The sequence below is a fragment of the Squalius cephalus genome (genome assembly GCF_949319135.1).
Source record: "Squalius cephalus genome assembly, chromosome: 7".
Lineage (NCBI taxonomy): Eukaryota > Metazoa > Chordata > Actinopteri > Cypriniformes > Leuciscidae > Squalius > Squalius cephalus.
In genome coordinates, this window is record NC_137128.1 from 11,934,894 (window position 1) to 11,957,432 (window position 22,539).

Below are 22,539 nucleotides of genomic sequence, written 5' to 3' on the forward strand. Positions count from 1 at the left end.
GGAATATTGCAGTGTTTATTATAAGTGAGTTATCCATAGACATTTTATCTTCATATTTCTTTCAGTAAATGATTTGGTTTTAGACAATGCAAGAATCAAGCACTCTGTAAAGTCTCCTCCTTTTGAATGAGTAAGAATCGCTAAAATGTTTATTTTTTTGTCCCAGAATAAGAGAGTACAGTGCTCAACCAGCAGAAGCTGCACAGCAGGATCTACAAGACCAGAATTGGCAAAACAAGCAGTGCAACTTTATGATGCAAATTCTCCATTGGCTGAACTTTACCACTATCAGTTGTTGAAAATCAGCATTTCTTGAAAGCAATGGACAACAAATACACACCCATTGCAAGGAAAACAAATGTGAGAAAATGTCACCACCCAGCAAGCAACAGCTAACTATAGACGCAATATAGTCCGGCTATGAGTAAACCGCTCCTAGCCAAAATAACCTTGAATTTGGTTACATGCCGTTCTTGCCAAAATAACTTGCGAGATGTATGATTTTCTATCATGTAAGCAAAGTCAACAGTGATTACAATGACAGCCCACATTTTGCCTTGTTTTAGCCTAGACGTCAGGGCTGTGTTTGGATGGCTATTAGACGTCTTTTAAAAGCAAAATTGCTTGCTGGGTATTAGTATGGTGGTCCCCACTGTACTGGATTTAAACACTCATCTGCTCCAAATATCAGAGTCAAGAAGTCATTGCCGGCCATTAGCCAAAGCCCTTCGACAATCACTTTTAAAGAGCTTCTCTGGGATCTTTGTGAGAACCAAGATGGTTGAGCAAAATAGGAAAGTGGACCAGCTTGCTCAGTGGAGCAGCTCGCTCGCTATCGAGCCCACAAGCAGCTGAGCCTCTCAGCTAAGGATGCGTGCATTTAAGCTCAGACACATAAGTACATTGAGACACAGATACAAATACAGCATTTACATTTTGCTCTACAAACAGGGAGAGATTGCCACAGCTCCACTCTCTGGCAGTAAAAGTGTTGTCTATACCAGCCTCCTCTGCACAGGTAGAGCGTGTCTTTAGCAAAGATGGCCTCATCGTGAGACCACATTGTGCACATAAAATGGTCACAGCCCTTGTATTTCTGAAAGGCAATATGGCCCTGGTTTAGTGCTTGATTGTGTTCGCCAGTTCATTACAGCATGTTACAAGATCAGAGCTGTGTTCAGAAATGAGTTTGCAGTCATTCATAGACAGATTTAGCACAGTAATAAAGCATGAAGCATGCTGTTATGACTAGCTGGTAGATTTAACTCTCTCAGCGTATATAAATGTTCAGGAGAGGCGTCAAATAATTGAAATGTCAGCTTGAACTGGAGGACTCAATATAGTGTGATACAATAATAAAACAGGTTAATTTGTATTTTCATTCACTTTCCCTTCTTTAAAACCATTTTTTGATGGGAAACTAGTTGCGGTTCTGTTGATGTGTAGTGAAGTGTAAGGTTATTTGGGAGTGTGACCACTAGAGGGTATGCTTGTGCAACAGGTGGCTGAATCTCCGAGTTAGCAGTGTTGTTTAGCCCGTGTTTAGCGGCAGATCTATCTCGTGTGTTCCTGTGTAAACATCTTAATAAAGACACGTCAAATATACAATACTGATACAATAATAAAACAGGTTAAGTTGTGTTTTCATACACTTGTAATATAATAAAAGTTCTACATATACCTCTATATCTCTTCTTTTCATTGAAACGATTGTTTGATAGGAAACTAGTTGAGGTTCTGTTGACATGAAATAAAAATATTAAATGGCAATGGCAAGATGTATTAGTGGTATTTATTTTATTTATTTTTATTGCCATTGGTTTAATGGGTTGAAATGTTAAAATATTAATGGAAGGTTAAAATTTACAATTGCAATTTCAAATCTGTTTTCACTTTAATGACTTTCTAGACTCATAGTTTTTGAGACCTTCTCTAAAATGGTTGGTCATTTTATTGCTCCAGCCATGTAGACAGCAATATGGTAATCTAACAAAATCCCAGTCTGATGTTATCGCTTTCTGATCACTTCTTGCTAGGAGGCTAATTTTGTGTAAATGGAAAGACTCTTCACCTCCAACATACAGACACTGGATTAAAGATGTAAAGCTAGTGGGTGAACCAATGAACTCAAATGACAACCGGAGCATGATATGCTCTTATCCCAAATACCCCAAATATCACAGTCACTTAAAATCCTGGGAATATCTGCCACCAAACTCACCATAGCAGAAACCCACATACATCAACACATCAACTACAAAGCTAGTCTTGGTTCGCAAAAGATCAAGCTTACAGAAACCTTCGGAAATTAAAAGTTTTTATTAAAGTGACTGTCAAATATTTCAACACGAGCCATTCAGAACAAGAGTCAGAAGGCAAGCAACATTCATAAACACAAGCCACTGAAGAAAGACAGACAAGACAAACAAATCCAAAAGAGTGCTCTATCTTCGAGTGACACAGGCAAGATACAGATGACTGTGAATACGACAATAGTAAATCGGATAGTAGGAAACAGCGAGCTTCCGGTTCAGTTTCAGGCTTGAGGTGAGGACTCCATCTGGTGGTGTAAAGGGGAATTTAAAGGCACATTTATTAAATGGTTCCACTTTACAGTGTTGCAAAAAACCAGTACTGGTTAATTACATATAAAACAACAACATTTAATGCTTCCATCAAGGCAGGAATCTACAGTATTACAATAAAGTTAAATGAAGATGCCAATGTTAAAAAAGTATTTGAAGTACAATTGTGCTCATTGCATGCTCCTTTCTTTAGCTGGTAATTTCATACATGGCTAGAAACACTAAAACTACATCTTAGTTGCTGGTTTATTAGTCCATTAAGTGACAAATATACATGATTAATGTACCCTACAAGAGCACAAACTGACACATTTCAAGCATGCATGTTTTTGCAATAAAAACAAATGATGCAATAAAAACTTCATTTTCAGTACTGAAGAGCTATAATTTACAAAATTACATTTTAAAGATTCATTAAAGATAAATAAACTGGGCAGAACTTAACAATAAGGTCTAGTTAACGTTATGCATGAACTAACATTAACAACGAGCAATACATTTGCTACAGTATTTATTTATCTTTGTTAACGTTATTTAATGCAAATTCAACTGTTCACGTCATCTCAGGTCCATTAAATAATATTGACAGATACAACTTTTGAATTTAGTAATGTATTAGTAAATGTTGATCTTGTTGAACCATTTTTTAATTTTTTTAAATTAACATAATTCCATTGTTAGTTCATGTTAACTAACGTAGTAAACCAATGTTAAGAATAGAACCTTATTGTAAAGTTTTACCACATGATATCAGTATAGTTGATAACTGCTACCACGAGCAAATAATAGTAATATTTTTATATATTTCTATACAACTTTAAGGAGAACTTGGCTCACTTTCTCAACTTTGGGCAAGCCTTTTTTAAATGCTTCCCTAGACTACCATATCGGCTGAAAGTCTTCCCACATGAAGGGCAGAGGTACGGCTTCTCTCCAGTGTGCACTCGCTCGTGCACTTTCAGGCCTGATGACTGAGTGAAACTCTTTTCACAGTGTGAACACTTGTAAGGTTTCTCTCCAGTGTGGATCCTTTCATGCACTTTCAGTTCTGCAGCTCTAGCAAAGGTTTTCCCACAGTCCAAGCACTCGTAGGGTTTCTCACCAATGTGTGTTTTCTGATGATCTTTAAAACCATGCAGCCACAGAAAACTCTTCCCACAAAAAGAACACACATAACGTCTTTCGTCTTCATGAATCCTCATGTGTGTCTTTAAGTGAACGGCCAGAAAAAACTTCTTATCACAGCGCTCACAGCTAAACGGTCTTTCTCCAGTGTGAGACAGCAAGTGAGTTTTGAGATTGCAGGCTTCTGAGAATCTCCTGCCACACTCAGAGCACTGGTGTAATTTCTCTCCAGAATGAACCTTCATGTGAACTTTTAAGGTGCTCTGTTGTGTGAAACTCTTCCCACACAACATGCATGCGAAAGGCCTTTCTCCCGTGTGAGTTTTCGCGTGTTCCCTAAGAACTTCTTTTTGTTTGTAACTCTTTCCGCACTGAGGGCAGGTAAAAGGCCTCTCTCTAGAGTGAATCCGTATGTGCCTCTTAAGCTCTCCTGAACTTGGGAAACTCTTTCCACATTGTCGGCAGGTAAAAGGCCTCTCACCTGTGTGAATTCGTATGTGCCTCTTAAGTCCTCCTGAATTAGTGAAACTCTTGCTACACTGAGGGCAGGTGAAAGGCCTCTCACCTGTGTGAATCCTAAAGTGATCCTTAAGGCTTCCTTTGCATGTGAAACTCTTCGCACACTGAGGGCAGGTGTACGGTCTCTCACCTGTGTGGATTACCATGTGAACCTCAAGGTGTCCTTTACGTGTGAAACTCTTTCCACACTGAGAGCAGGCGAAAGAGCTTTTAGCTTCAGTTCTTTTTTGTGAAACGTTCTTTTCAGTCTCTGAGCAACTTGAAGACTTTTCCCTAATTTTTAATTTATGAGGCTTCTTCTTCACCCCATTCAGTTCTTGACTTTCATCTTTCACCTCCATTGGGTCTAAAATTAACATAGTGAAAAAAAACTATTTAAGTACAACAAATAAAACAAGACAGATAAAAAACTAAACGAAATAAGCCCAAATAGACTGACATTTGATGTGTTCCATCAGACCAGGATGATGAATGATTTATAAATATTAGGGCTGTCAAAATGAAAGTGTAAAAGTTCGATCCAAGCGCGATAAGACACAGAAGAGAACGCAGTGCAGTACTGGCGCACGTCAGTGAATCTCCTGTCCGTGAGACACACACAGAAAGCCGCTTCAGACAGCGCTTGAACGGACAAAAACACAAAATTATTGTTTATTATTATTATTGTTTGCTTCGAGTATCCTCGCAAGCTCAGTCTTAAATTAGTTAAATGAAGTCTTAAATAAATGTAAAGAGTCAGATCCGTGGCACGTCTTAACGTGACATCAGCCTAATAACTCCTGCTGTCTGTAATAAAAGGATAATCAAAGAACAAAAGAAAAATAGAAAATCACTCACACTACTCTTGACTGAATAACTTGTGAAGCTTTAATTATAATTAATCTGTATTTAATATAATAATTTATGCAGTGAAGACTGTGAAGTGTTTGACAACTTTATTCAATTTATCTGTTTATTTCCTAACTACCTGAAAATCTTAAAGCACCGTTTACAAGGTTACATGGGTCAAAAACTACGAAAACAATATCTTTTTGTGCATTTTGACAGGGCAAGTAAAAATCTGAACCAGTCTGACTGGGCCAGTAGAAAAAAACCTCAGTGTTAAGCCTTGATATATTGAAGCACACAGGTAAATGTGGCATTTATTATAATGAGTTTATGTGAAGATTGTTTTAAGTTCACAAAAATTAAAAGCTGTTATATTTTTTTAAAGCCTAATAAATGTTAAAATGATACGGTCATGCTGAATGTCTAAAATTAGCCTAAGGGAGGAAAAAATCTATTTCATAGAGCCATCAGTAGCAGTGTTATATATATACTTCTTTCATAAAAAGATGCCATTAAACATTTAAAATATAGGCTACTGTCTTTTTGTTGTTTCTACATTAATTTGGAGATTAAATGTGAAATTATTACAATATAAAAGTATTTTAAAAACTTTAATGTTAGGTGCTATTAATCCCAGAATAATTTGCGATTAACTTTTGTTTATGGATTGGCAGCAATGGAGCTCCAACTATAATGGAGGTTTGTTGTGTTTTTATGCCATTTTTGCCTCTATGAGGCTTTGTTACTTTAATGTTAATAATTGATTAATCAAGAACGATCACCAACCTCTTTGTTCCTCCGTATCTTCATCTTTCCTTCTGCATGCTTCTGTCTCACTCATGTCTTCACTCTCCTCTTTAACAACCTCGCTCACAGTATGTCAGGAAGAGCTGTCAAAACTCAAGACTTTCGCGTCTTCGTCACGTTTAAAATGATCATATCACTGGTGTTATTACTGGTGAAAGAAAATAAACCACGAAATATTTCAATCTGGTCCACGTGAGCAGGCATTTTACCGAAAGAAAAATCAATGTAAGTTTCTATGTTTATAAGAACTCAACAAATAAAGCATTACAATATTAAAATCGAGAATAAGATCTATTAGTAAATTAATTACCGAGAATAATAATGTCTCTTGGATACTTTTCTAAAACATAAATCATTTAATGTCATTTGTCCACCTTACATGCATATTATTCCGCTCAAAATCACAAACCTCTTCTCGACCGATTTTCAGCAGACCTGGCGCAGCCCTGATGACGTCACTGATAAGCGACCGAGGTTCTTCTAAATATCTTTTAACGGCGGTTTGCAAACTAAAACAGTGCATTGCCGCCACCGTCTGTTAGCCAAGACTAGAAATAGAAGAAGATAGTAAAAGACTAAACGAGATTAAACGAAAGAAATCAGGACATATCAGTCAAAAATGGAAAAAAATCTAAAAATCTACATGCATTATTTTAAGTTTCCAGAAATTGTTCAAATTCTCCAGAAAATGTAACACTTGATAAGAAAAACATACAGAACCATATAAATCTATTAGAACCTATGATCAAACATGACCAAAACCCTCTATAGGCCTACTGCTACTTGTTCAGAGACACAATCTTAACACAGTGGCAGTGTTAATGCAGTTCTCACTCCTAGTTTCAGTCTTGTTGGGGCTACAGGTCTCTATGCTTGCAGCTGAGTGGTGTTGAATTGTAGGAAACACTGAGTGTATTGCAGTACAAACGGCTTCAAACGGAGCTAGAAGATGCTGATCAGAAGTACACTTAGACTGAACTGCTTGACCACTAGGCTAGCTGTTGCTGTTGCTAAATGCTACAGCAATTAAAACAGGTCTCTCTCTCTCTCACTTTTAAATGAAATAAAATTGTATTGAAATAAAGAAGAAATTATAAACTTCAAGGTGAAAGTATTTATTATGCATTTGTTTTTGTACAAAAATGAGAGTGAATTGCAGCGCATCAAATCTCTGACCAGCCTCCTATCTCTTACGTCTGTTGGGTTATTGTGTCCAAACTTGGCCTTCACCTGTAGAATAGATTAAATTAGGCTTGTGCTTTAACTTCAGTGTCAGTGAAGGAGATTCTTCAGTGAGGGAGGGCAGTGTAGTCTTTGTAACCAAACGAATGATCAATCGTCCTTTAACTGCACAGGGAATGAGATTACATAATTCTTTTAAATCTTCCTACAGGTAATTCTGCATCATGTATTGATGACCATTTTGCTTCCAAATTTGAGATGCATGACAATTACATAGTGGATAAAAGTAACGAGTTGCATTTTATTGTTTAACCATTGGACTATTAGACAAATTATTACATCACTATCCAAATTGATATAAAATGTTATTTTACTATTAGCATTAATAGTAAGATGGAACTCATACATTCACGCTTCTGATGATATGTACAGTTCTACATCTAGAATCGCATTGAATTTAATTACAGACCGACAAACATCACACATCTAATGAGATTATTTACAAGGACTTACAAAATTATGTAAGAATGTAAATTCTATAGAAATGTTTGCTGTGAAAAAATAAATGTGTGAGATGATGTCAAGCTGTAGAATATTTCTGATGGGAAGTAATGACTGCTGTGTATCATAACAATGCTTTACAGTCATGCATATTCACTTCACACCCATTGGATTCTCATGAAAAGCACAAGTGTGTTGAAAACCTCTGAAGCTTAATGACGTTTACATGAATTAAATCTCTAATATGCTTTCACTATTTCTAAAGTGCCTCACAGTTATAGCCTGTATACTATTCTAGACAATGATTGGAACTTTCTATTGTAAGCACTTCTTGTGTTATTGCCCCCATAAGATGAATCATTGTATGTATTCCTCATTTGTAAATCCGTTTGGTCTGCTAAATAAATAAAAGGAAGAGTAAATCAGTGAATTGGTAAAAGTACTCTGGTGTGCTTCCACAATCCAAGCACACGTAGGTTTCTCACCAATATGTGTTTTCTGATGGCCACAAAACATATTCCCACATAAAAGGGAGAGAAAAGGATGCATTTGACTGGCTGTGAGTCATTCAAATGTCTGAATGTACACATACACACTTTCACATCACTTTTTTCCACCTTAAATATATGCATTTGTCGTCTTTCCATGATTTATGCAAATAAAAACAAAGTAGGAAAACTGAAGTTACCTCGTTTCATTAGACCCTCTTCATCCATTCAATAATAGTAGTCGATGGCTAAGCTTACAATAGGACACTGATTACAATAGCACTCAATAAAAAAAAGTAAAATAAAAAAAAAAGTATTTTCAGATCTTCTCTGAATTATGACCAAAATTACATTTTAAAGATATGATAGAGGATATAAGAATGAATAACAGGCTTATATTGGCATTGTTTGACCAATGATGTGCAAAAAAAAGTAGTCATTTAGAATATTACTTTTCCCTTAAAGCATTCCTACAAATTTTGTAGCATTTCACAGAAATACACTTTGCCCTCCATTAATATTCCTGTCTAAATTTCCAAAAATGCTTTTTGGAGGATATTCTGTCCAAGTATTTGACTTAAAGTTAGAGCTGCATGATTAATCGTTAAAAGATCTACAAGCACCCACGGTAATCTCATTCCTAAACGACAACGATTCGCCTGTGTATATTAAACCTTTGACAAAATCACACTGGAACATTCAGATTTGTGAGAGAGCAGATGTTCATGTGTGAAACAGCTTTACGAGTCTTTTCAACCACACAATATTTGTGTTGCAAATTTTCAAATTATCACAGAAGTACTGGGATAAAAGTTTATAATTCAGATATAAACACTTCTGTCTACGGAAGCGATCAAAATAGCACGAATCAACTTTTGGATGTAACTAGGCACTTCAAATAACAATTTGAATCATTGAATCTTTTACTCAAACCATTTTTTTAAAATAATTCATTTAAATTAATTAAACATTTTAAAAAGACTGCAGCAATTAACATTTTGTCAGAACCTCAAGTAAATGACATGTTATTTTGTTATTGTGTTGTATATTTAGAATCGTGATCTCTATTTGAAACAAAACAATCGTGATTCTCAATTGATCAAGAATAGTGCAGCTCTACTTCAAGGAGAACTTAGCTCACTTTCTCAACTTTGGGCAAGCATTTTTTAAATGCTTCCCTAGATTTCCATATCGGCTGAAAGTCTTCCCACACGAAGGGCAGAGGTACGGCTTCTCTCCAGTGTGCACTCGCTCATGAATTTTCAGGGCTCCTGACTGAGTGAAACTCTTTTCACAGTGTGAACACTTGTAAGGTTTTTCTCCAGTATGGATTCGTTCATGCACTTTCAGTTCACCGGCTCTAGTAAAATTGCTTCCACATTCCAAGCACACGTAGGGTTTCTCACCAATATGTGTTTTCTGATGGTCTTTAAACCCATTAAGCCACAGAAAACTCTTCCCACAAAAAGAACACACATAACGCGTTTCATCTTCATGAATCCTCATGTGTGTCTTTAAGTGAACGGCCAAAAAAAACTTCTTATCACAGCGCTCACAGCTAAATGGTCTTTCTCCAGTGTGAGACAGCAAGTGAGTTTTGAGATTGCCAGCTTCTGCAAATCTCCTGCCACACTCAGAGCACTGGTGTAATTTCTCTCCAGAATGAACTTTCATGTGCCTTTTCAAGCTTCTTTGATGTGTGAAACTCTTTCCACACAACATGCATGCAAAAAGCTTCTCTCCAGAATGAATTTTAGTGTGTTCCTTAAGACCTTCCTTTTGCGTGAAACTCTTTCCGCACTGAGGGCAGGTAAAAGGCCTCTCACCGGAGTGAATTCGCAAGTGCCTCTTAAGGTCTCCTGAGCTTGTAAAACACTTTTCGCACTGAGAGCATGTGAACGGCTTCTCTCCAGTGTGAATCCTTATGTGCCTCTTAAGGTCTTCTTGACGTGCAAAACTCCATCCACACTGAGGGCATGTGAAAGGCTTCTCTCCAGAGTGGATTTTGAAGTGATCCTTAAGGCTTCCTTTGCATGTGAAACTCTTCGCACACTGAGGGCAGGTGTACGGTCTCTCACCTGTGTGAATTATCATGTGAATCTTCAGGTGTCCTTTGCGTGTGAAACTCTTTCCACACTGAGAGCAAGTAAAAGAGTTTTTGGCTTCTGTTTTCTGCGCTGTTTCTTGTGAAAGATTATTATCATTCTGTGACCAACTACAAGACTGTTCTTCATTTATGAAATGATGAGGTTCCTCGTACAGATCTTTCCCCTCCACTTCATTCAGTTCCTGATGTTCCTCTTTGACTTCTATCAGGCCTAAAACATGTTTAATTGTCCAAATCAATTCAAGAATGACACATTAAAATGCAATCTAACAATTTCCCAGCTAATGGGGGAACATTCTCAGAACTTTAGAAAACCTTATGGTTTTCTCAAAGTTATGAACAAACGTTCTTCCAGTGACATTAATAGAACATTTGTTAAAACGCTAGCACAAAAAAAAAAAATATATATATATATATATATATATACAGTATATATATATATATATTTATAAATCGTTAATGGAACTTTAAAAAAAAAAAAAAATCCTAATTGGTTCAGAAGGATCAATCAAATATGACATTCTAATAATGTTTGCAAAATTATGAATGCAATATTCCCTTAAAGGGATACTTCACCCAAAAATGAAAATTCTGTCATTCATTTCTCACCCTCATGTTGTTCCAAACCCGTAAGACTTTTCGTTCATCTTCGGAACACAAATGAAGATCTTTTTGATGAAATCTGAAAGCTTTCTGACCCTCCATTGAGAGCTACTCATCTACCATTTTGACGCTTCAAAAAGTTCATAAAGATATCGTGAAACTAATCCATATGAATTGAGCGGTTTAGTCCAAATATTCTGAAGAGACTTGATAGCTTTATATGATTAACATATTGAATTTAGGCTTTTATTCACATATTGATCAGAAAACATAAACAAAAGCTCAACTGAGCCTGCTTGACGTGCGAGAATGAACCTCATTGGTTCTTGCTGAAGCTCAAACGTGCTGTGTAACACAATAATGAACCTCATTGGTTCTTGCTGAAGCTCAAACGGGCTGCGTAACAAGAATGAACTTTATTGGTTCTTGCTGAAGCTCAAACTAGCTGTGTAACACGAGAGTGAACCTCATTGGTTCTTGAGGAAGCTCAAACGTGCTGCGTAAAACAATAATGAACCTCATTGGATCTTACAGAAGCTCAAACGTGCTGCGTAACACGAGAATAAACCTCATTGGTTTTTGCTTAAGCTCAAAAGTGCTGCATAACACAAGATAAAACCTCATTGGTTCTTGCAGAAGCTCAAGCGTGTTGCGAAACACGAGAATGAATCTCATTGGTTCTTGCTTAAGCTCAAAAGTGCTGCGTAACACGAGAATGAACCTCATTGGTTCTTGTGGATGATCAAACGTGCTGCGAAACACAAGAATGAACCTCATTGGTTCTTGCTGAAGCTAAAATGTGCTGCGTAACACGAGAATTAACCTCATTGGTTCTTGCTTAGGCTCAAACGTACTGCGTAACACGAGAATGAACGTCATTGGTTCTTGCGGAAGCTCAAACGTGATGTGTAACACGAGAATGAACTTAATTGGTTCTTGTGGATGATCAAACGTGCTGCGAAACACAAGAATGAACCTCATTGGTTCTTGCTGAAGCTAAAATGTGCTGCTTAACACGAGAATGAACCTCATTGGTTCTTACGGAAGTTCAAACGTGCTGCGTAACACAAGAATGAACCTCATTGGTTCTTGCAGAAGCTCAAACGTGATGTGTAACACAAGATAAAACCTCATTGGTTCTTGCAGAAGCTCAAGCGTGTTGCGAAACACGAGAATGAATCTCATTGGTTCTTGCTTAAGCTCAAAAGTGCTGCGTAACACGAGAATGAATCTCATTGGTTCTTGTGGATGATCAAACGTGCTGCGAAACACAAGAATGAACCTCATTGGTTCTTGCTGAAGCTAAAATGTGCTGCGTAACACGAGAATTAACCTCATTGGTTCTTGCTTAGGCTCAAACGTACTGCGTAACACGAGAATGAACGTCATTGGTTCTTGCGGAAGCTCAAACGTGATGTGTAACACGAGAATGAACTTAATTGGTTCTTGTGGATGATCAAACGTGCTGCGAAACACAAGAATGAACCTCATTGGTTCTTGCTGAAGCTAAAATGTGCTGCTTAACACGAGAATGAACCTCATTGGTTCTTACGGAAGTTCAAACGTGCTGCGTAACAAGAATGAACCTCATTGGTTCTTGCAGAAGCTCAAACGTGATGTGTAACACGAGAATTAACTTTATTGGTTCTTGCTGAAGCTCAAACGTGCTGCGTAACACGAGAATGAACCTCATTGGTTCTTACGGAAGCTCAAACGTGCTGCGTAACATGAGAATGAACCTCAATGGTTCTTACGGAAGCTCAAACGTGCTGCGTAACACGAGAATGAACCTCATTGGTTCTTACGGAAGCTCAAACGTGCTGCGTAACATGAGAATGAACCTCATTGGTTCTTACGGAAGCTCAAACGTGCTGCGTAACATGAGAATGAACCTCATTGGTTCTTACAGAAGCTCAAACGTGCTGCGTAACACGAGAATGAACTTTATTGGTTCTTGCTGAAGCTCAAACGTGCTGCGTAACACGAGAATGAACCTCATTGGTTCTTACGGAAGCTCAAACGTGCTGCGTAACATGAGAATGAACCTCATTGGTTCTTACAGAAGCTCAAACGTGCTGCGTAACACGAGAATGAACTTTATTGGTTCTTGCTGAAGCTCAAACGTGCTGCGTAACACGAGAATGAACCTCATTGGTTCTTACGGAAGCTCAAACGTGCTGCGTAACATGAGAATGAACCTCATTGGTTCTTACAGAAGCTCAAACGTGCTGCGTAACACGAGAATGAACCTCATTGGTTCTTACGGAAGCTCAAACGTGCTGCGTAACATGAGAATGAACCTCATTGGTTCTTACGGAAGCTCAAACGTGCTGCGTAACAAGAGAATGAACCTCATTGGTTCTTGCGGAAGCTCAAACGTGCTGCGTAACATGAGAATGAACCTCATTGGTTCTTACGGAAGCTCAAACGTGCTGCGTAACACGAGAATGAACCTCATTGGTTCTTGCGGAAGCTCAAACGTGCTGCGTAACACGAGAATGAACCTCATTGGTTCTTACGGAAGCTCAAACGTGCTGCGTAACACGAGAATGAACCTCATTGGTTCTTGCGGAAGCTCAAACGTGATGCGTAACACGAGAATGAACCTCATTGGTTCTTACGGAAGCTCAAACGTGCTGTGTAACACGAGAATGAACCTCATTGGTTCTTACGGAAGCTCAAACGTGCTGCGTAACACGAGAATGAACCTCATTGGTTCTTGCGGAAGCTCAAACGTGCTGCGTAACACGAGAATGAACCTCATTGGTTCTTACGGAAGCTCAAACGTGCTGTGTAACACAAGAATGAACCTCATTGGTTCTTACGGAAGCTCAAACGTGCTGTGTAACACAAGAATGAACCTCATTGGTTCTTGCGGAAGCTCAAACGTGATGCGTAACACGAGAATGAACCTCATTGGTTCTTACGGAAGCTCAAACGTGCTGTGTAACACGAGAATGAACCTCATTGGTTCTTGCGGAAGCTTAAACGTGCTGCGTAACACGAGAATGAACCTCATTGGTTCTTGCGGAAGCTCAAACGTGCTGCGTAACACGAGAATGAACCTCATTGGTTCTTACGGAAGCTCAAACGTGCTGTGTAACACGAGAATGAACCTCATTGGTTCTTACGGAAGCTCAAACGTGCTGCGTAACACGAGAATGAACCTCATTGGTTCTTGCGGAAGCTCAAACGTGATGCGTAACACGAGAATGAACCTCATTGGTTCTTACGGAAGCTCAAACGTGCTGTGTAACACGAGAATGAACCTCATTGGTTCTTACGGAAGCTCAAACGTGCTGCGTAACACGAGAATGAACCTCATTGGTTCTTGCGGAAGCTCAAACGTGCTGCGTAACACGAGAATGAACCTCATTGGTTCTTACGGAAGCTCAAACGTGCTGTGTAACACAAGAATGAACCTCATTGGTTCTTACGGAAGCTCAAACGTGCTGTGTAACACAAGAATGAACCTCATTGGTTCTTGCGGAAGCTCAAACGTGATGCGTAACACGAGAATGAACCTCATTGGTTCTTACGGAAGCTCAAACGTGCTGCGTAACACGAGAATGAACCTCATTGGTTCTTGCGGAAGCTCAAACGTGCTGCGTAACACGAGAATGAACCTCATTGGTTCTTACGGAAGCTCAAACGTGCTGTGTAACACGAGAATGAACCTCATTGGTTCTTACGGAAGCTCAAACGTGCTGCGTAACACGAGAATGAACCTCATTGGTTCTTGCGGAAGCTCAAACGTGATGCGTAACACGAGAATGAACCTCATTGGTTCTTACGGAAGCTCAAACGTGCTGTGTAACACGAGAATGAACCTCATTGGTTCTTACGGAAGCTCAAACGTGCTGCGTAACACGAGAATGAACCTCATTGGTTCTTGCGGAAGCTCAAACGTGCTGCGTAACACGAGAATGAACCTCATTGGTTCTTACGGAAGCTCAAACGTGCTGTGTAACACAAGAATGAACCTCATTGGTTCTTACGGAAGCTCAAACGTGCTGTGTAACACAAGAATGAACCTCATTGGTTCTTGCGGAAGCTCAAACGTGATGCGTAACACGAGAATGAACCTCATTGGTTTTTACGGAAGCTCAAACGTGCTGTGTAACACGAGAATGAACCTCATTGGTTCTTGCGGAAGCTTAAACGTGCTGGGTAACACGAGAATGAACCTCATTGGTTCTTACGGAAGCTCAAACGTGATGCGTAACACAAGAATGAACCTCATTGGTTCTTGCGGAAGCTCAAACGTGATGCGTAACACAAGAATGAACCTCATTGGTTCTTACGGAAGCTCAAACGTGCTGTGTAACACAAGAATGAACCTCATTGGTTCTTACGGAAGCTCAAACGTGATGCGTAACACAAGAATGAACCTCATTGGTTCTTACGGAAGCTCAAACGTGCTGTGTAACACAAGAATGAACCTCATTGGTTCTTACGGAAGCTCAAACGTGCTGTGTAACACGAGAATGAACCTCATTGGTTCTTACGGAAGCTCAAACGTGATGCGTAACACAAGAATGAACCTCATTGGTTCTTACGGAAGCTCAAACGTGCTGTGTAACACAAGAATGAACCTCATTGGTTCTTACGGAAGCTCAAACGTGATGTGTAACACGAGAATGAACCTCATTGGTTCTTGCGGAAGCTTAAACGTGCTGGGTAACACGAGAATGAACCTCATTGGTTCTTACGGAAGCTCAAACGTGCTGCGTAACACGAGAATGAACCTCATTGGTTCTTGCGGAAGCTCAAACGTGCTGCGTAACACGAGAATTAACCTCATTGGTTCTTGCTGAAGCTTAAACGTGCTGCGTAACACGAGAATGAACCTCATTGGTTCTTACGGAAGCTCAAACGTGCTGTGTAACACAAGAATGAACCTCATTGGTTCTTGCGGAAGCTTAAACGTGCTGTGTAACACGAGAATGAACCTCATTGGTTCTTGCGGAAGCTCAAACGTGCTGGGTAACACGAGAATGAACCTCATTGGTTCTTGCTGAAGCTCAAACGTGCTGCGTAACACGAGAATGAACCTCATTGGTTCTTACGGAAGCTCAAACGTGCTGTGTAACACGAGAATGAACCTCATTGGTTCTTACAGAAGCTCAAACGTGCTGTGTAACACGAGAATGAACCTCATTGGTTCTTACGGAAGCTCAAACGTGCTGCGTAACACGAGAATGAACCTCATTGGTTCTTGCTGAAGCTTAAACGTGCTGCGTAACACGAGAATGAACCTCATTGGTTCTTACAGAAGCTCAAACGTGCTGTGTAACACGAGAATGAACCTCATTGGTTCTTGCTGAAGCTTAAACGTGCTGCGTAACACGAGAATGAACCTCATTGGTTCTTACGGAAGCTCAAACGTGCTGCGTAACACGAGAATGAACCTCATTGGTTCTTGCTGAAGCTTAAACGTGCTGCGTAACACGAGAATGAACCTCATTGGTTCTTACGGAAGCTCAAACGTGCTGTGTAACACAAGAATGAACCTCATTGGTTCTTGCGGAAGCTCAAACGTGCTGGGTAACACGAGAATGAACCTCATTGGTTCTTGCTGAAGCTCAAACGTGATGCGTAACACGAGAATGAACCTCATTGGTTCTTGCTGAAGCTTAAACGTGCTGCGTAACACGAGAATGAACCTCATTGGTTCTTACGGAAGCTCAAACGTGCTGTGTAACACAAGAATGAACCTCATTGGTTCTTACAGAAGCTCAAACGTGCTGTGTAACACAAGAATGAACCTCATTGGTTCTTACAGAAGCTCAAATGTGCTGTGTAACACAATAATGAACCTCATTGGTTCTTACGGAAGCTCAAACGTGCTGCGTAACACGAGAATGAACCTCATTGGTTCTTTCAGAAGCTCAAACGTGCTGTGTAACACAAGAATGAACCTCATTGGTTCTTACGGAAGCTCAAACGTGATGCGTAACACGAGAATGAACCTCATTGGTTCTTACGGAAGCTCAAACGTGCTGCGTAACACAAGAATGAACCTCATTGGTTCTTACGGAAGCTCAAACGTGCTGTGTAACACAAGAATGAACCTCATTGGTTCTTACAGAAGCTCAAACGTGCTGTGTAACACAAGAATGAACCTCATTGGTTCTTACGGAAGCTCAAACGTGCTGCGTAACACAAGAATGAACCTCATTGGTTCTTACGGAAGCTCAAACGTGCTGTGTAACACAAGAATGAACCTCATTGGTTCTTACGGAAGCTCAAACGTGCTGTGTAACACAAGAATGAACCTCATTGGTTCTTACAGAAGCTCAAACGTGCTGTGTAACACAAGAATGAACCTCATTGGTTCTTACGGAAGCTCAAACGTGATGCGTAACACGAGAATGAACCTCATTGGTTCTTACGGAAGCTCAAACGTGCTGCGTAACACAAGAATGAACCTCATTGGTTCTTACGGAAGCTCAAACGTGCTGTGTAACACAAGAATGAACCTCATTGGTTCTTACAGAAGCTCAAACGTGCTGTGTAACACAAGAATGAACCTCATTGGTTCTTACGGAAGCTCAAACGTGCTGCGTAACACGAGAATGAACCTCATTAGTTCTTTCAGAAGCTCAAACGTGCTGCGAGACACGAGAATGAACCTCATTGGTTCTTACGGAAGCTCAAACGTGCTGTGTAACACAAGAATGAACCTCATTGGTTCTTACGGAAGCTCAAACGTGATGCGTAACATGAGAATGAACCTCATTAGTTCTTTCAGAAGCTCAAACGTGCTGCGAGACACGAGAATGAACAGTGGTTCTTGCTGAAGCTCAAATGTGCTGCATAACACGAGTGAAACTCATTGGTTTTTGTGCGTCAAGCGAACATGCTTGAGCTTCGGTTTATCAAAACTGATTTGTGCGTTGATGAATCTTTATATGTTAATAAAAGCCTAAATTCAATCTGAAAATCATATAAAGCGATCAAGTCTCTTCAGAATATTTGGACTAAACCGCTCAATTCATATGGATTAGTTTTATGATCTCTTTATAAACTTTTTGAAGCGTCAAAGTGTTAGTTTTATAGCTGTCAATGGAGGGACAGAAGCTGTCAGTTTTCATCAAAAATATCTTCACTTGTGTTCCGAAGATGAACGAAAGCCTTATGGGTTTGCAATGACATGAAGGTGAATAACTAATGACAGAATTTTCATTTTTGGATTGACAATACATTTAAAATGTATATAACCAAGAAAAAAAACGTTTTTAAAGCAAAAATGTTTTGAACGTTCATAGTCACATTCAGAAATAAAGTTTAAAAAAAATAAATAACATTAGCTAAACGTTCTTTGAACATGTTTTTGTTAGCTGGGTTAATGCCATCTGATCTGTTATGATCATTTATATGCATTTTGTAACATTTTCACTAAAACACCGTTTCATTTTACAGCTCCTGTGAACTGTTCAAGACTTTATTCATTGTCAGCAGTCATTAATGAAGAATCAAGAATTGACACCAACCTCTTTGTTCCTCATTATCTTCATTTTCCATTCTGCACGCTTCTGCATGACTCATGTCTTCTCTCTCCTCTTTAATAAACTCCATCTTTACAACAATATGTCATCAGATCTCAGCTGGGGTTTTACTGCTTGTTTGGAAAGGAGACTTTGTCACGTTTGAGACTATGGGAAAATTTAAATGGAAAGATCAAAGCTAAATAAATATGCAAAATAAATCCCTGTTCCATAATAACACTCATAAATGTTGCGCCATTTGAAAGAGACCACCAGCACTTTACAAAAAGCATTACAATAAGACATATATGGCGATAATCTACGTTCTCATTACATTACGCTAAATGCAGTAATACTGCCATGTTGTTTCACAACATTTGTAAATAACATGAACTACTTTCGAAGGTTTCGTAACTATTTACACCTTAAACCATAACCACAATACAAATTTCACAGCAGTCTGAGTGCGCCGCAGCTCGTGTGACGTCATTGAAACGACGCAGCAAAATAAAGGTCTTTAGGAAATAATACAAAAATGTAAGTCAGAGGGTAATTTTGGTGACATATATTTAAAAGCTACATTTGTTATCCAGCGGTATGTTGATATATCAGCGTTATAAGAGCATACAATGTCAATTTAGTCTATACGGGTTTTTTTGTTTTGTTTTTTTATGTCCTCACTCCATCCCTGTAGGTGGCGGAAATGCACCGAGATCAGTTTGCAAACCTCTAAAAAAATATATAAAGAATTAGAAATTTTCGCATATTAGAGGAGGAAGGATTTGCAAAGCATCTCCGATCTGGATAAGCGACAAAGGGTCGATCCGCTTAAAGATGTGATAGTGCTGGCTTATCATAAGCTCGGAAGTGAAAAACGTAAACAAACGCGGCACGTGCTTTTAGCGCGTAATATGTGTGTGTGAGAGTTGGCATTCAATCAGGCCAATAAATTAATGGCACGAATATTTTAATCTCCGTAAACGTGGCAAAGTCTCGTTACCAAACAAACAGGAAAAAATCAGGTGTAACAGCTCATATTTGATAAAGTTAGCGTCATTGCTCGTTATTTTCCTGTTTATTACTGTGAATCAGCTTTGAAACAATCTGTATAGAAATAAATGCTGATATCTGCCTGGCATTCTCGTAAAGATGGAGTGTATTAAAGATGAGAGTGAAGACATGAGTGATGCAGAAGCATGCAGAGTGAAAGATGAAGATACTGAAGAACAAATAGGTTGGTGAGTTTTCACTAATGAAACGGTGTTAAGTTCAAATAGAGTTTGTTTAGAAAACCATGGCAGTAGTGGAGACTGGGGAGTTTTGTCCATGCTTCCATTGCTCTCAGTGTGTTTGCCCTGTCTCAAACTCAAATTACATTTGGAATTCCATCTTTCTATTAGTTTTACGTGCGTGTGCATGAATACTTTGTTAAATGCACTTTCTCACAGTTGTTTTTCTATCAGCCCCACACCCCAATTCAATTGAAGCATTTTAATTCAAAGTAAACAAATGGGAGGAATTCCATTTTAATTTCAGGTTGCAAAATACTGAACTAATTTATCAAATATTTAAAGATTAAAAAACAGCAGTGTTAGTTACTCTCACAGCTGTGGCAAATGTAGATACACTAAACGTTTTTATTCATGCTTTACGGTTTCTGTAAAGTACTTTGGAAAGTGTTACATGTTATATCAATCGATAGTTGGTCAACTTAAAATTATTTAAAAAATAAATTATAAATTAAATTATAGATAAATGCAGATGCACATACACATTCTGTCAAATAAAAACCTACAATTGTAACATCAAATTATAGCACAGAAGTGATTTTGTTCTGAAAATCCTTTCAGATACTTACAACATCTGATGTTGTGTATGTGATTTAATCCCTGTATCTCATTTATAACTGGTTAAACTATTTCACCTTATCATTTGATACAACACTCCCTGGTCACCTACTAAAATAACATTGTTAAAGGGATAGTTCACCCAAAAATGAAAATTTTGTCATAATTTGCTCACCCTCATGTCGTTTCAAACCCATAATTCTTTCATTCATCTTCGGATCACAAATGAAGATTTTTGATTAAATCTGAGAGCTTTCTGTCCCTCCATTGACTCTACTCAGCTACTCAACTGACACTTTGACGCTTCAAAAAGTTCATAAAGAGATCGTAAAATTAATCCATATGAATTGAGCGGTTTAGTCTGAAGAGTTTTCTGAATTTTCAGCATTTTCTGAAGAGACTCAATCGCTTTATATGATGAACAGATTGCATTTAGGCTTTTATTTTGATTAAGTCTCCTCAGAAATGTTTTGGACTTAAACGCTCTATTCATATGGATTAGTTTTACGATCTCTATGAATTTTTTGAAGCGTCTAAGTGGTAGTTGAGTAGCTGTCAATGGAGGGACAGAAAGCTTACAGATTTCATCAAAAATATCTTCATTTGTGTTCTGAAGATGAACAAAAGTCTTACAGGTTTGGAATGATATGAGGGAGAGTAATTAATGACAGAATTTTAAGTTTTTCTGTAAATTATCCCTTTATAATATGAGGACAGATACTGCAATGATCATTAATTTGTATATTAGCAGTGCATCAATCAGCACATCAGAGATCTGATAAAAATAGATACGTGACAGCTCTTGCTTTATGCCATAAGCTTGGATCATTGTGGTTTTTGATTTCACCTTTTGTGAATTGATTTTTGACCGTATACTGTTTTCGTTTTAGACCTGGTGCAAGTGAAAGAAGAAGGTCAAGTGAATGACACAGAGGAGACATATCTGTATCAAGAAGCTCATAGTTTCAGATGTGGAGAAAAGTCTTTTAGTTGTTCAGGATCGAAACAGAATCTCTCACAAGAAACGAAGCAGAGAACAGAAGCCAACAGTTGTTTCACCTGCCCTGAGTGTGGGAAGAGTTTCACACATAAAGGACACTTCAATGAACATGTCAAAATTCACTCCGGAGTGAAGCCTTTCGCCTGCCCTCATTGTGAAAAGAGTTTCACATGTAAAGGACACCTTAAAAGGCACATACGGATTCACACTGGAGAGAGGCCGTACGCGTGCAGTCAGTGTGGAAAGAGTTTCAAATGTGCAACGAACCTCAAAGATCATCAGCGCTCGCACTCTGGAGAAAGGGCGTTTAAGTGTGATCAGTGTGGTAAAAATTTTATTTTGGCATCAAACCTAAAGGCCCACATAAAAATCCATACAAATGAGAAGCCTTACGTGTGCGCTGTGTGTGGAAAGGGCTTTTTGCGCTTGGGCTGTTTTAATGATCATCAGAAAATACACACTGGCGAGAGAGCTCACATATGTTTTGAGTGTGGGGACACGTTTACTAGATCCAGTGCATTGAAACAGCACCAAAAAATCCACACTGGAGAAAAACCTTACAAGTGCTCCTATTGCGGAAAGGGTTTCACTCATTCTGGAGCCCTGAAAAGACACGAGCGAGTGCACACTGGAGAGAGGCCGTATCACTGCACTGCGTGTGGGAGGACTTTCACCCAGTCCAGCGATCTGCAGAATCATATAAGAAAGCCTTGTCCAATGTTGTCACACAGTGAGCAAAGTTCATCTTCAGTTGCAGTTTAAACAGTGAGAAGTTGCAGTTGTGCTGAATGAGCTGTCCTTCTGTGTAACAACTTGTTTGTACATGCTTTACAAAACAAACTTTTCCTTTAGAAAAGTAGGGTGTGTCGCTGTCAAATGCCACAAGTTTTCTTCTGTGATGGGAGTAGAAATACTACTATTTGGATTGTTAATGCACCGCTATTCTTTCCTTTCATTTGTCGTAGTTACTCAATCAGTCTGAGATAAATCAAGAAATAAAGTTAATTTGGTCATTTCGGTTTTTTAACTGTGGGGTAACAAGGGGTCATGTTTGAATAGGGTAGCCTGTCTCGTACTGTATCCTCTAATCTCGGACCGACACTAACGTGTAGTGTGGTGGTCACTACATGCCATTTCCAGAAATAAAAAAGGTACATTAATCTTCCTCTGTGTGTGACTTATTTAATGAGCACAGAAGCGGTTTATGTCAGTTTTAAGTTGTATCTCAGTTCTGCATTAAATAAAACATTATTTTAGGAAGTGCTCCAGGGCTTGTTTTCCATTCATATAAGATCAGCTTAAATTATTTAACTGTCAAAGATTTGACACAATTCTTGTGTCAATTGTTTCGTTATTCGAAGTTATTCTCCACAGACTTGTAGTCGTAGCCCCAGGTCCATCACCTCAACCTGTTTAATGTGAACAGAATTAGGGTATGTTTACATGATGACGATGCA

General features: G+C 38.7%; 3 protein-coding genes across 4 annotated transcripts; 1 reads left to right on the forward strand and 2 right to left on the reverse strand.

Annotated features, from left to right (window-relative positions):
- Positions 1-2,289: 2,289 nt before the first annotated feature.
- On the reverse strand, positions 2,290-6,203 carry znf1008 (zinc finger protein 1008; the record flags this gene model as incomplete). The annotated part of the gene is made up of 4 exons (XM_079876735.1): positions 6,175-6,203; positions 5,844-6,012; positions 3,423-4,575; positions 2,290-2,560 (listed from the first exon to the last, which is right to left on the reverse strand). The coding sequence occupies exons 2-4, from the start codon at positions 5,896-5,898 to the stop codon at positions 2,290-2,292; spliced, it is 1,479 nt and encodes a 492-aa protein (XP_079732861.1). The 5' UTR covers positions 5,899-6,012; positions 6,175-6,203.
- A 762-nt stretch (positions 6,204-6,965) lies between these two features.
- LOC307161231 (uncharacterized protein) lies at positions 6,966-18,723 on the reverse strand. Its single transcript, XM_079875854.1, has 2 exons — positions 18,242-18,723; positions 6,966-10,353 (listed from the first exon to the last, which is right to left on the reverse strand). Exons 1-2 carry the CDS (start codon positions 18,324-18,326, stop codon positions 9,173-9,175), a joined length of 1,266 nt encoding a protein of 421 aa, XP_079731980.1. The 5' UTR covers positions 18,327-18,723; the 3' UTR covers positions 6,966-9,172.
- A 274-nt stretch (positions 18,724-18,997) lies between these two features.
- Positions 18,998-22,247, forward strand: LOC307161354 (uncharacterized protein). Of its 2 annotated transcripts, XM_079876005.1 has the most exons (3): positions 18,998-19,257; positions 19,385-19,469; positions 20,973-22,241. In XM_079876005.1, exons 2-3 carry the CDS (start codon positions 19,385-19,387, stop codon positions 21,842-21,844), a joined length of 957 nt encoding a protein of 318 aa, XP_079732131.1. In that variant the 5' UTR covers positions 18,998-19,257; the 3' UTR covers positions 21,845-22,241. The 2 variants fall into 2 exon arrangements, with proteins under 2 accessions (XP_079732131.1, XP_079732130.1); XM_079876004.1 differs by having other exon boundaries at positions 18,998-19,469; positions 20,973-22,247.
- Positions 22,248-22,539: the final 292 nt, after the last annotated feature.

Coding starts and splice junctions, on each gene's coding strand:
- LOC307161354 (XM_079876004.1), top strand. CDS start 19,385: ATGGAGTGTATTAAAGATGAGAGTGAAGACATGAGTGATGCAGAAGCA. Junction 19,470..20,972: donor AGATACTGAAGAACAAATAG/GTTGGTGAGTTT, acceptor TTTTCGTTTTAG/ACCTGGTGCAAGTGAAAGAA.
- LOC307161231 (XM_079875854.1), bottom strand. CDS start 18,326: ATGGAGTTTATTAAAGAGGAGAGAGAAGACATGAGTCATGCAGAAGCG. Junction 10,354..18,241: donor AGATAATGAGGAACAAAGAG/GTTGGTGTCAAT, acceptor AACATGTTTTAG/GCCTGATAGAAGTCAAAGAG.